General features: G+C 66.1%; 1 protein-coding gene across 1 annotated transcript; it reads right to left on the reverse strand.

Annotated features, from left to right (window-relative positions):
- Positions 1-3693: 3693 nt before the first annotated feature.
- OLFML2A (olfactomedin like 2A) lies at positions 3694-12487 on the reverse strand. Its single transcript, XM_064468929.1, has 8 exons — positions 12022-12487; positions 7353-7616; positions 7024-7131; positions 6723-6908; positions 6256-6517; positions 5892-6125; positions 5525-5710; positions 3694-5280 (listed from the first exon to the last, which is right to left on the reverse strand). The coding sequence occupies exons 1-8, from the start codon at positions 12085-12087 to the stop codon at positions 4679-4681; spliced, it is 1908 nt and encodes a 635-aa protein (XP_064324999.1). The 5' UTR covers positions 12088-12487; the 3' UTR covers positions 3694-4678.
- Positions 12488-12526: the final 39 nt, after the last annotated feature.

A 12526-nucleotide genomic window follows, 5' to 3' on the forward strand; every position in this document is an offset into this window, starting at 1 on the left:
CAGCTTCATCACGGTTACAAGAGAAACAGCTCCCTGCTGCCAGCACAGCCCCAGCCAACAGGAAGCACTGGAGCAGGTCTAATGCTGGGCACCCACACGCTTTCCAGGGGAGCCTCGCCATCCGTGTCCTCCCCAGCTCCCTGCAGGCCCTGGGCGCAATGAGCTGGTGGGTCTCAGCAGGAATGTGTCCATCCCAGCGAGGCCTTGCCCTGCAAACCACGGCTCAGGGATGCGGAGGGCAGGGATGCCCTGGAACAGTGTGTGGACAGAGCGGTGCCAGCACCATCCTGCTGCGCTGCCAGAGTGCCAGGAGCCAGGGCTAGTCCCTGGGGAGTGGGAGGGAGAGGCGCAGTGGGAAATGCTTCCCCTCCCTGCACTGCCAGGGATGTGCCCAGGCCTGCCAGCAGCAGGGACGATGCAGAGGGAAGGGTCAGGGAAGGCAATAAAAATAGATCGCTGTGACGCTCGGTGCTGCTGGCTCTGGCTTTGGTGCATGTTTGCAATGTGGGCACAGCCCCAGGACTCGCTTCCACCTGCTGCCAGACACACATCGCCTCATTCCCCGGGTCAGCGGCCTCCGGACAGAGATAAGAATGGAGGGAAGGGCCCAGTTCCCCCATCAGATGCTCTGCAGGCAGCTGGTCCTGGTCCTGCTGCCCCTGGGCAGGTGGCTCTCCGCTCTCTGTGCCCAGGGAAGCGCTGCGTGGCCATGGGCAAGTGACAGCATGTCTCACGTGCCAGGATGGGTGTGGGCACAGGGCCCTCCGTGGGAGCAAACTGCAGCCAGGGGTGATTCATCTGCACTAGCTGAGGCTCCCGGTACCCAGGGCTGGGGGCACCCAGCACCCAAGGTGGAACAAGGACTGAGGTTTTTGGTGCAAGGGGGGGAGTGATCCTCCTCAGTGGGTGCCAGTAGGCTGTGGCCAGGGCTGGGCTCTGGCCAGGATTTCACCTGGAGCAGGACTGGTGCTGTGCTCTACCTACTGTGCATCCTGCCTGCCCAAATGCTGGCCACCCCCCGGGTCTCCCCTGCGGCCCCGAGTCGGCTGTGCACTGTGCCAGCCCTGTGGCAATACGGCGGGATGAGCGGGACGAGCGGGACAGCCAGCCTGGTCAGTGGGGCTGGGAATGAGGCAAAACCACCACAAACCAACCAGCCCTGGCTGGTAACTGAGAAGGGAGCAGCTGGGGGGAATTAGGGCTTCACTGCCCAGCTTGACCAAGGAGCCTGCGGTGCCCGTGGGAGGGTGTTTTTGGAGGGAGGGCTGTGGTGCCAGCAGCCACCTGCCTGGATGGCCTCAGCCACCCTTCCCCAGGCGCTGCATCGCTGTCACGGGGGCCTCAGGCTCCGCAGCCCCTCAGCATCCCTGCCTCAAGCTTCATTTGCTGCTTGCTGCTGAACTGAGAGATTTTAATCTTTTAATCACGTTATGAGCCGAGGTGGTGCCGGCCACGCACAGGAGGAATGTCTGGAAGTCAGCAGCGCCCGGCGCGGCGGGAGCCCTTCCTGCCCCCATCCACACGTCCCCACCGTGTCCTGCTCAGGGACCCCTGTCTTCCCCAGCCTGCCTTGTCCAGCCTGGGACCGGGACTGGGACCAGGACCGGGAGCAGAACCTGGGACCAAAGACCAGAGACCAGGACCAGGCATCGGGGACCGTGGACTGGACCATGGCCAGGAGCCAGAGCAGGACCAGGACCAGCTGGGCTGCTGGGGCTGGAGCTCCCCCGCCACATGCACATCTGACCCACGTCCCTGCGGGCAGCAGCAGGGGTGAGAGAGGTTTCCACGTGTCCCAGAGTGCCGAGTCCAGCTGCCCGTGCAGCAGCGCTGCCGTGGCATGGGCTGGTCGGGCTGCAGGCGGGGAGCGTCGGAGCAGGCACTCGGAGGCATCTCCGTGGACCCGGCCTGAGGTGTGATACCCTGACATATAATAGCAGAGAAAGAGGATCAGGGTGACTTTAGACTAAGAAAAAGGGGTGGAGCGGTGGGGGGTCCGAGAAGCCCCAAGGACCCAGCACAATAACCCCACCGGGAAACAAAAGCCCCTTTGTTTTTGCTCACTGCTGGTGTTTTGTTGGTGGGGAGCTGGGGGCTGCTTTCACAGTGCCCGCGCCCCAGCTTTTACAGTGCTGGAGCTTTTACAGCCTGTGATGCTGTTGCATGGCCCCGCATTGCTGAGAAACCCTCTTGAGGCTGCAGACTGCCGCTGGCTCACTGTCCTGCACTGCCCCGCATTGCCCCACATCGCTCTGCATCACCCCACATCCCTCCGTGATGCCCCAAATCGCCCTGTGCCACCCCCTCCCCAGCTGCTCCCAGGCTGCAGCAGGACAGGGCTGCAGAGCCTGGCCGAGTCGGTGCACGTGGCTGCAGGTTTTGGGGACAAGGCCAAGCAGCCGTCGGGGGGAGAACATATTTAATGAAATGTCTGTCATGTGGGCATAATTAAAGCTTCTCGTTATCATGGTGTTAGCGGCAGCGAGGAGCGTGCTCTCAGAGGGGTGCCTTTGCTGGAAGCCCCACAGCTGCAATTAGGTGACGTTGCCCTCCAGCCACGTGGGTTTAATTACTCCCTTCCCTGTGTTTTCTTCCCGAGGGGAGCAGAGGGGCGTCCCACAGCCCAGCCCAGCGCAGCGAGGCACCGCAGAGCCACGGCAGCCCCCACCGAAGAACAACAAAGCCCTGGAATTAGAGATGTGCTGGGAGTTTACTTTACCACAAAAAAATGTCAGAAATCCGTATTGTTTGGACAGGGATTTGCTGGGGATCGCTAGATAAAAGCCTGGCAGGGACCCAGCTAGGGGGGAAAAAAAGTCAGCCCGCTCCTTTCTCGTGGTGGGGACTTGCAGCCAAGCGAGGGATGCACCACACTGCCAGTGCAGGGGGTTCGGTGCCGGGCCAGGGACGTGGGCAGGTTGGTGCCTTTGTGAGCCGGAGCAGGACCTGGGCCTGGGTGCAGCGTGGGGCCAGGGAAGGGGATGCCAGGCTGCCCCATGCCCAGCACTGGCTTTGGGTCTCTGCAGTAGGAAGCATTTTGGCCATGACGGCATCCAGGCACACCAGGCTCAGCTGCCCGGTGACAGCTCCGCGGCATGAGGAGCCCGGCCACAGCCCGCCGGGACACCTGGCCAGTGTGCAGGGGTCATGGTGCCGAGGGGTGGCTGCCCTGGCACATATGGACAGGAGCGGGAAGGGGCTGGGCCACGGGGGCTGTTCTCACCCCTCGGGGCCCCTCAGCAGCTCCACGCTTGCCAAATTTTGCAGCAGAGTCAGGGCAGCTGCTCCTGTCATGCCCATGCTCAGCTGCTCTCCTCTCCCTTTCCCACTCTCCCTGAGAGCAGGGCTCAGCTCCTGGCTGCTGCTGCACAGGCTGCAGCTCAGACCTGGAAATGCCAAAACCCCTTTTTCCCCAGGACCCAGCAGGGCCTGTTCCCCTGGGACTCGTCCGCCTCTGTGCTGCCCAGCCTGGGGCCCACGGGTGCAGCCGAGGCACCTCTGGGGGCTGCCAAGGGGATGCGGGGTGCCCTCCCCAGGCTCGGCCGGGGGAGTGCTGCGATGAGCCGTGCCAGCCAGATGTGCAATGAACAGCGGCCGCGTGTGCCAGCAATCCCTGGGCACACGTGGCCACGGGACCCATCCTGCCCGCTCCTCCCTGCGCGGCCTCGGGAGAAACAACAGCGCACACAGCCGTTTCGCTTGTTATTTTTTTTTTAATACTGTTCATGTCTAAAATGACCAAAACCAAGCCAAGTGTTCCCAGCCCCTCGCCCTGCCTCAGTGGGAGAGCAGGCGGGCCGTGGGCTCCCCAGCCGTGCCTGCCTCCCCCTTGCCTGGTGCTGGGTGCAGGCAGGCGTGCAGGCAGGGCACCCCGGCACTGCGGGCAGGCTGCTCTGCGCCCGCTGCCAGGAGAGGGGACTCCGCGCGGCTCCAGTGAATGCATTTAAATAATAAGCTAATGAGCGGCAAAAGCAAAGGCATCTTAATCACATTTCCTAAAAGAGCAATCGGCAGCTGCTCCTCCTGCCCTGGCAGCGAGGTGGCCCTGCCCGCCCGGCGGCAGCTCGGGGCAGGCGAGGGCACAGCACCCAGGCAGCCGGCACCAGGCTCTTAAGGCACTCGCACCGTGGCAGCTGGTGGTTACAGTAAGCGTGCGGTCACGCGGGGTGCAGCGGGGAGCGTGGGGAGCGGTGCTCAGGCTGGGTGCAGCGCGAGCGGGTGCTCAGTGCGGTGGTGCAGAGCGGGTGCTGCCACGTTGCCGGCGGCACAGACCCGGCTGCCTCCCGGTGCCACGGGGACGCGGGGCTGGGCTCCTCTCCCGTGTCCCCGGGAAGGCAATGCCGGCCAAGCTGCCAGCTGTGGGGCAGCCCCACAGGCCACGTTGTCGTGGGGGTGTCTGCTGCGGGGGCTGTGCTTACCTGTACCCCCTGCCCTGCAGTGCAGCAGGCACGGTACAGGTGACCGGGGCACGGTGCAGGTGACCGGGGCACGGTACAGGTGACCGGGGCACGGTGCAGGTGACCGGGGCACGGCGGGTGGGGAGGGCTGTGGGGTGGAAGCCGGGCTCTTGCCGCAGCCCTGGCCCAGATGGGGTGCCGGGGCCCGGCTGCGTCGGGGCACCCTGGCTGGACACGGCGGAAAGTGGGCGCAGGGGTGCGGCTGGGACCCGGCCGGGTGCTCAGACCACGAAGCGGAGCCCGTACGTCATCTGGTGGCCGTTGTCCCAGGCGTAAAGCACCTTCTCCTTGGGGTTGTAGTCAACCTGCGTGGTGAAGGCGTACTGGTTGAGGAAGGGCAGCCGGAGCTCTGCCTCCGTGTCCGTGTGCGTGTCGAAGGCGTAGGAGATCTGCCCTTCCTTCTGGCTGTAGGTGTCCACAGCGTAGAGGATGCCGCAGATGATGAAGCAGTTCCCGTAGGCATTGCGTTTTAGCCCCGTCTTCCAGGTGGTCTCCCTGCGCACCGAGAGGTCCCCGGGGTCAAGTCGGCTCAGAACGATCACCTCCTGCTGCGAGTAGTCGTAGTCCATGGAGGGGTAGATGACCCAGAGCCCGCTCTCGTCCACGGCGAAGTCAATGTCTGAGTGGCCCCTCCACTTCCAGGGCGTCGTGTCCTCGTACACCACGTCGTGGAGCAGCGCCCAGCCCGCCACATACCGCTCCTTCAGGTCGTACTTGATGATGTTCTTGGTGAAGGCGCGGTTGTAGTAAAAGGCCCCCCGGTACACCACGTGCCCAGTGCCGATCCAGTTGTAGGGCAGCTTGTAGAGGTTGCTCCAGCGGCCTGCAAGGGAGCAGGAGAGGCGTTGGGACCCCTCGCAGCACTGGGGTCCCATGCATGATGGCCCCAGCATGCCGGCAGCAGCAGGGGACTTGTGTCCCCCTCGCTGCCCCATGGGTGCTCCCCAGCGCGGGTCCCCATCAGCTGCCCACCACCCCAGGGCCTGGCACAGCTGGCGTTGCATGGTGCTGGGCACCCACCCGAGAGGAGCCAGGTCCCCTGCGCCCGCTCAGCCGCCAGCCCTCACCCTGCTTGAAGTTGTCGAGGCTCCTGAACTCCACCAGGCTGTTGCCGTAGTAGTAGTTGGTGACGTAGATGCGGTCATCCTTGGCCGCTGGGTCCTTCATCCAGGCCCCCTCGTTGCGCCCGTAGCTATGGTGCTCCGTGGGCGGCTCCACCGACTCGATGGTGCCTTCGCACTCCACCTCCTTGACTGGGTACCGAGGAGGAGGAGGAAGGCTTACTTCTGCCCCAGTCAGCCTACCCCCGCCGGGGCCGGGAAGCCCTTTGCTGTGGCAGGGCTATTGCTGGCCCATCCTGGCCATGGGACCACCAGGGCGGGCGCTGGGACCACCAGGGTGGGTGCCCCCTCCCAGCCCCCCTCGCTCACCCACCTCTGTTTGGTGCTTCAGGGCCCCCGGTGCTGTCAGCCCCCTGCCCGAGGACGGTGGTGAGGGGGCTGCGGGCAGTGGTGCGAGGCACGGGGGCGGTGCTGGGCACAGCCGTAGTGCTGGGCACAGTGGTCTCTGCCCGCATGACGGCTTGGGCTGGGGTCCCCTCGGCTGGAGGGGGTGGACGGCCCCTCTCCTCCTGCCGCTCCGGCACAGCCACCCCCCTCACAGGGTTCTCTGCAGGGGGACAAGCCGGGGGGCCGGTGCATTGGCGGGGGCAGCCCCTGGCCCTCCGCTCTGCCGAGCAGCACCATGGCAGGAGGGTGCCCCCAGCTCCCCGCACCCCTGCCCCATCCCAGGGACTCACCGCGGCTGCCAGCTGGCCCCTCCGCCACCCCCGCATGCCCAGCCTTGTAGTAAGTGATGCCCCGGACCACGGTTTGCTGGTGCGGCAATGGCTTGGGCTTGGGCGTAGGCTGCGACCCTCCTCTGGCCTTCGCATTATCCTTTTTGGGCTTCTCGGGCTTCAGCTGCTTCTCCTTGGGTGCTCGGGGGGGTCCCCTGTCCCCCAGAGCCTTGCGGGTGCTGGGGTACCGTCCCATCTCCTTCTCTCGGCCACCTGCCGTGTCCTGGGGGGCACAGCCTGGTCAGAGCCCCTCCCCTCCCGCTGCTGTTCGGACAGTGGGCACAGGCTGCCGGCATGGTGCACCCCGATGCGCTCATGGGAGCTGCCAGCACCCGCCGCAAGCCTGGGGGAGCTCGGCTCTGCCCCACAGCAGGAGAAGCCCAGCAGCATCAGCCATGCCTGCGAGGGGCTGGGGCCCTGGGGGGTACCTGTGCCTTGCTCTCGGGGACGGCGGCAGCGTCCTTCTGCAGCAGCTGGTAGCCCAGGTTCGAGATCTCCTTCTTGATGCTGACCATGATGTCAGAGTAGTTCTCGTAACGTTTCATCTGGTCGGTGAGGCGCAGGACGCTCTCCTTCATGAAGTCATTCTCCCTGCTGAGGTTAGTCTTGATGGTCTGGAGGAAAGGAGAGGTGTGGAACCCTGCTCGGGGAACCCACGGTACCCCCAGGCAGTCCCGAGCAGCCGGACAGGGCACACCATGGGGACGGTGCCCGCCAGAGCCCACTCACCTCCTCCAGCGTATTCATCTGTGCCACCACCTTGCTGATGTAGGAGTGTACCTTCATCAGGTCCATGCTGTAAAGTGTTCCCTCCAGCAGGTCCACCATGGACTGCAGCTGCAGAGGGAGAGCAGGGCTGGGGCACGGGGCATGGGGCAGGGCTGCACATGTGGATGCCCCCACACATCCCCGTCCCCGCTTACAGCTGGAGCGCAGGAACTGCACTGCTCCATCACCCTATGGACCCTGTCCAGGGCAGGGATGGGGACTGTGGGCTGCTGCATGTGGAGAGGGGGTCTTTGGCCCCCAGCCCCCAGTCCTGCCATGCCTGCAGATACCTTGAAGAGCTCGGGTGCCTGCTTCTTCAGCTTCTCCATCTTCCACTCATTCTCGCAGGGGTTGAGCGAGGAGGGGGGAGCGGTGCAGGAGCACTTGCAGTCGGCCCCAGAGCTCACCGTCTCCACCGTGTAGAAGTCCTCCACCCGCATGCTGCCACTCCTGACGCGGCTGCAGGCATCCTTGCTGAGCGGCCGCAGGATGCACTTGCAGCGGCAGTCGGAGCCCTCTGAGGTCATCCGGACCTGGTCCGCCTCGCCCAGCGCCTGTGGGGACATGCAGTGGTGGGGTGGCTGGTGAGCCTGGTGTCCCCAAACCCAACAAGCCATCACAGCTGACTCCCTCTCTGCTGCAGGCCCAAAATACTCCCACCACCCCTGGGGCTCCCGGCCATGCCCCAAAGAGCGTGGGGCATTGCCTGGCCCAGAGCACCCTGTCCCACTGCCCTGCACCTGGGTGAAAAAACCCAGCCTGCCGCTTGCTCCACGGCCACCAGAGCATGTTGTGCCCCAGGTACTTTGGCCCCATTTCTGTAGCTGTTTCCCAGCCTCCAGCAAGACCCAAGTGAGCAGCGACAGTGGCGAAAAGACCCAGAAGTGCCTCTGTCCCCCTGCGCCCACAGCCCCAAGCCCACACAGGGTCCGTTGTTCATGGTGACACGCAGACACCAGGGGCGAGCTCGGCCGCTCCAGACTCCCGCAATGGCCCGAGGCACACACTCAAGGACTCCCTTGTTTCCACACATGGCCCTGACTCACGCTACAGACCCCAGGGTGCTTTTCAGCTGGTTTCTGCAGATAAGGAACCGTTCTTCCCCCTCCCCGTTGTGCTCGGGAACAAGGCTGTGGCTCAGCCTGCCCGGCGGGACAGGGTGCTTCGTCCCTCTCACCCCCTGCCACCGGCTGCACACCCATGGGGGACGTCTGGGCTGGCAGGGGGCATGGCCAGGCCACGCTGGGTGCCCCATGTGCAGGGACGTGCCTGCTCCATGCACCCAGGAGGGTGGGCGAAAGGGGAGAGGCAGCGCAGTGACCCCGGAGGGACAGAGCTCTGCCCGCAGGGACTCTGACTCTCCCTGGGAACAGAGCGGTGGCAGAGCTGGGAAATGAGTTTAGCTCTGTCTCTCCCATCCTCCCCCGGAGCACAGCGCGGCGTGGGAAAGGGCAGAGGCCCAGAGGACCCATGTCCTGCCTGTGGGCAGCACCCACGGCCGCGCAGGCGCCATCCTTCCCGCGCCCAACTGGGCTGACACGCTGGCGGCACCCGGGCAGCGGCTTTCCCTGGGTGCTGCCCACCCAGCGGGGACCCCCAGCTCCCCACAGCCAGGGCAGGGGCTTCCCTTCCTAAAGACACAGCAAAACCTCCTGCATTTTGCATTTCAAAAAAGCCTCTCTCTTTCAAAGGGAAACGAAGGTCCTGCTGGCTGGGAGGAAAACACCAGGCGGCCTGGAGGGCTGTAAATCCAACAGGATCTAATCAAGCTCTCGGTGGGGAGCAGTGGGGCAGGGAGCACGACCCCCTCCCCAAACACCACCTCTCTGGGCTCTTGTACCTCCCTGGGCCCCCTGACCTCCCCATGGCAATGCCGGTGCTTGTGCAAACAGGCATGATGATTCACAGCCCAGCGGCGAGCTGCCGGCCCGTCCGCACACACCCGGGGCAGCTCCCTGGCCCCCAAGCTGGACTGCTGTCCTCGCCACGAGCTCTGTCCTTCCATGTGCGCAGCCCTGCGCGACGTCCCGGTGCGCACACGCGTCCCTGTGGGAACCCTGCATGAGGTCCTGGCGCGGGAACACCTGGCCGGGGTCCCCCATTCCCACCACCACCCCGATCACCAACCACAGGTGTGGCAACCACCACCACAGCACAGCCCGACACCCGGGGACGCGCTCCGATCCCGCCCGCTGTCAGCACCTTCCGCAGGGAAGGGCTGCAGCTGCCTATGCTGGAAGCTTGTTCCCGTGGGAGCAGACAGCCGTGGGCTGCGCGTTCCCTCCCACTGCCCTTGGCAGGGCTGCGGCGGGAGGCACGGCCAGCGCGGAGGCCTTGCGTGTCCCGCTGAGGTGGGGCGCGAGCGGGCTGGAGCCGTGCGCAGCAAATACACCCGGAGCAGCCCGACCAGCGGCTGTTTACACCACGCAGTACACAGCGGGCCTGGCAAATGGAGGCTCCCCTGCGGCACGAAGGGGCAACCTCTTTCCCCAAGACCTCCCGGTTCAAGCCATTTCCCTCCGGCGTCCCGGCAAACGGCCCCCGGCCAGGGCAGGGCGCAGCCTCGCGGGTGGCCAGCTGGGCGAGCAGCCAGCGGCCCGGCAGCCGCTTTCGTCTTGCGGCCGCTCAGCAACAGAAAAATCTGCTCACCTCGGGTCGAGGTGCGAGTGGGCGCTGGGGGACAGGGGGAGGCTGGCTGCCCCTTCCCGGGTGCTGTGCGTGCCTCGCTGCGCAACAGCTGGGGCTGCTGCCTGCCTTCACGCGGGGTAGTAACATTAAACCTTGTTCTGCCTTTTAAACGGCTTCCTTAAACAGGAACCGTATGTTCTATTTATACAGAAAAGGCTATAAACAAGGAAGTCTTTAAAAAAAAAGGTCCCCACGCGGTCCATTCCGCGAGGGTCACCCTGCCTCAGTGCCTCGGCTGCAGGGTGACCCGGGTGTCCTCCGCCAGCCTGCACCCAGCTGTGCCGCGACCCTTCGGGACAGCCCATGCCCCCGGCGCACATCGGACCTGCTCCCCGATGGCATGTGGGTGGGTTGGGACGTGGGGGCATGAGGCAGCCCCGGCCAAAGGCCGGCATGCTGCACCAGCTGCTCAGTGACAAGATCTAAAAGCTCCCCCAGTAACCTTTGTGGGGGCTGCTGCAGGGTGTCCAGGTGGTTCTCTCCCTGAATCCCCCCCACTCACTGCAGACCGTGGCCCAAGGTGCAGGCAGGCGGGTGCTGGCCCTCCTCCGGAGCCAGGTCCCAGCTCTGCGGTGGGTCTGCATACCCACAGCTGGCGTGGGAGAGCATCCCCGCACTTTGCTGAGGGTCTCCTCACTCCCAGTTTTACGACCTAGGTAATTTTCCCAGCGCTGCCTAGTTTCTGGGACCTCTTGCAAGAGCATCCAGATAAGCACAGAGTTTGTGCCATTATTTCGAGAGCGCGGGACCTTTGACAATGAACCTTGGCCAGCTTTTAAGCCGTCCTTTGATTGTTGCCAGAGGACTCGTCTTGGAGGAAAACATGCTGTGTTGATAAGCATGCTGCCGTGCTGCACGCCTCTTGCACAGCTGCTGGAAGGCATGTCCCCGTCATGGGAGGGGAAACCATGTCACCCTTCTCCTCCTCCTCCTCCCCGGCTTGGCACAATGCTTTAAACACGTTCTGCACCACGGGGAGCTGAGGCAGAGCGGGGCTGGCAGAGCCCGGTGTGGCTGATGGCAGCCAGGCCCCAGGCGCCGGCGCTGCTCGGGCGTCCCGTGTCGGTCACGGGGACCCGACCATGCGAAGCGCTTGTGTGGCACATGAGTGCCCACCGACGGGATCTCATCCGAACGGCAAGAACTGAAAAAACACCTTCAAGCACAGCAGGCAGCACCTGCACAGAGGGAGGGATGGAGGAGGCGACAGCATAGGTCCATGTGCGCCAGATCCCAGCATCACCCCGAAACCCTGCCGGGATCCCCAGCACAGGGCTCCCCGGACACCACTCCCAATCCAACCATTGCCAACATCAGCTGTTTTCATCTTGTTCCACCAAATGACTTGGAAAATCTTGGCTTTTTAAACATGTTGGTGATCCTGGCATCAGCACCGTTCCTCCCCAGGGGCTGCCCCCACCACCTTCCCTCTGGGCTGGGTCCCGATGTCCAGGCACTGGCCCGGTGGGACTGCAGCTGTGGGGAGGGATGGAACCAAGGGCTCCCAGATCCACGCGAGAGCCGGGCTCCCACGCACTGCCGCATCCCGCTCCCGCACCCTTCTCATCTCCTCGGGGAAACTCTTGTCCGGGCTGTTCCTTCTGGCTCGGAGACGCTAATTGCAGAGCTCATCACCGCAGCGCCGGGGTTTGGGCACCGTCCAACCCACCAAGTGCACTCGCAGCCCAAAACATTCCCTCCGCCGAAACCCCCGCAGCGAAGGGAGCACCAGCACCGAAACCGCACCGGCCTTCCCCTGGGACCGTCCCACGCTCCGGACACGGCGCAGGGGGGCTGTGGCGGCTCCCCCGGGGGTCCAGGCCCGGCCCGGTGTGCCGGTGGAGGAAGGCTCGCCGGGGCAGCGCTGCCCCAGAGCATGTTCCTGCGCGAAAACACCGTCTCCGCCTGTCGGAGCAGGGAGCCCCGGCCCAGGGACACCGCCGGTTCTCCGTCCCCGGTGCAGGTTGCGGTGCCACCGCCAGCCCGGTGCCGGGGTGATCGGGCCCCCCACCGCCCGCTCCTCTGGCTGCCGGCCCCGCCCGTGTCGGTGCGACCGGAGGCGGCGGCGGGGGGATGGGGGGGCACCGCCAGGACGCGCCGCCGCCCGCTCCGCTTCGGGACCCCTCCGGACCGGCACCGCCCGCGCCAACGGCGCCGGCCCGCGGGGAGGGGAGGCTGCGCCCACCCGCTCCCGGCACCCGCGGGGGCGCGGCGGGTGGGCGCGCTCCCGGTCCCGGTCCCGGTCCCGGTCCCAGCCCGGCCGGTGCTTACCGTGGCGGCGCCGCGCGCGGCGGCCAGCGCCGGGAGCAGCAGCGCCGGGAGCAGCAGCACCCGCATGGCGAGAGCGGCGCCGAGCGCCCGCACCGAGCGCCCGCTCCGCCCGGCCCGGCCCGGCGGCGGGGAGGAGCCGCCCGCCTGCCCCGCCCCGCCCCGCCGCGCCCCGCCCCGTCCCGGCGGCAGCACCGGCCCCGGGAGCGGCGCCGCGGGGGCGGAGTGTCCGGTGCTCGCCCCGGGGCCGTCCGGGCTTTTCCCCTACTGAGGGTGGCTGCTGGCCCGGACGGGGCGGTCCGGTACCGCGCCCCTTCCCCGGGCTGGCCGATCCCCCGCTCCGTCGGGGCGGGTGCCCCGGGCGGGTCCCTCCGGTCCCCCCCGAGGCCGCCCGGTGCCGCGGTGCCCGGGCCCGGGCGGCGGGTGCCCTCTAGCGCCCGGCGGGTCCCGGTGCACCGGCTCGGACGAGGCAGGGGGGAGCCGGGCGCGGCCCCCACCGGGGCGCGGG

The sequence above is a fragment of the Phalacrocorax carbo genome, chromosome 18 (assembly GCF_963921805.1).
Source record: "Phalacrocorax carbo chromosome 18, bPhaCar2.1, whole genome shotgun sequence".
NCBI classification, from domain to species: domain Eukaryota; kingdom Metazoa; phylum Chordata; class Aves; order Suliformes; family Phalacrocoracidae; genus Phalacrocorax; species Phalacrocorax carbo.

Bases quoted from the DNA above. Each gene is read 5' to 3' on its own strand.
- OLFML2A (XM_064468929.1), bottom strand. From the start codon at position 12,087: ATGCGGGTGCTGCTGCTCCCGGCGCTGCTGCTCCCGGCGCTGGCCGCC. The intron at 6,909-7,023 runs GTGAGTGGGCTC...CCTTTCCTCCAG, and splicing joins AGATGAATACGCTGGAGGAG to ACCATCAAGACTAACCTCAG. The intron at 6,126-6,255 runs GTGAGTCCCTGG...GTCCCCCTGCAG, and splicing joins GGGGCCAGCTGGCAGCCGCG to AGAACCCTGTGAGGGGGGTG.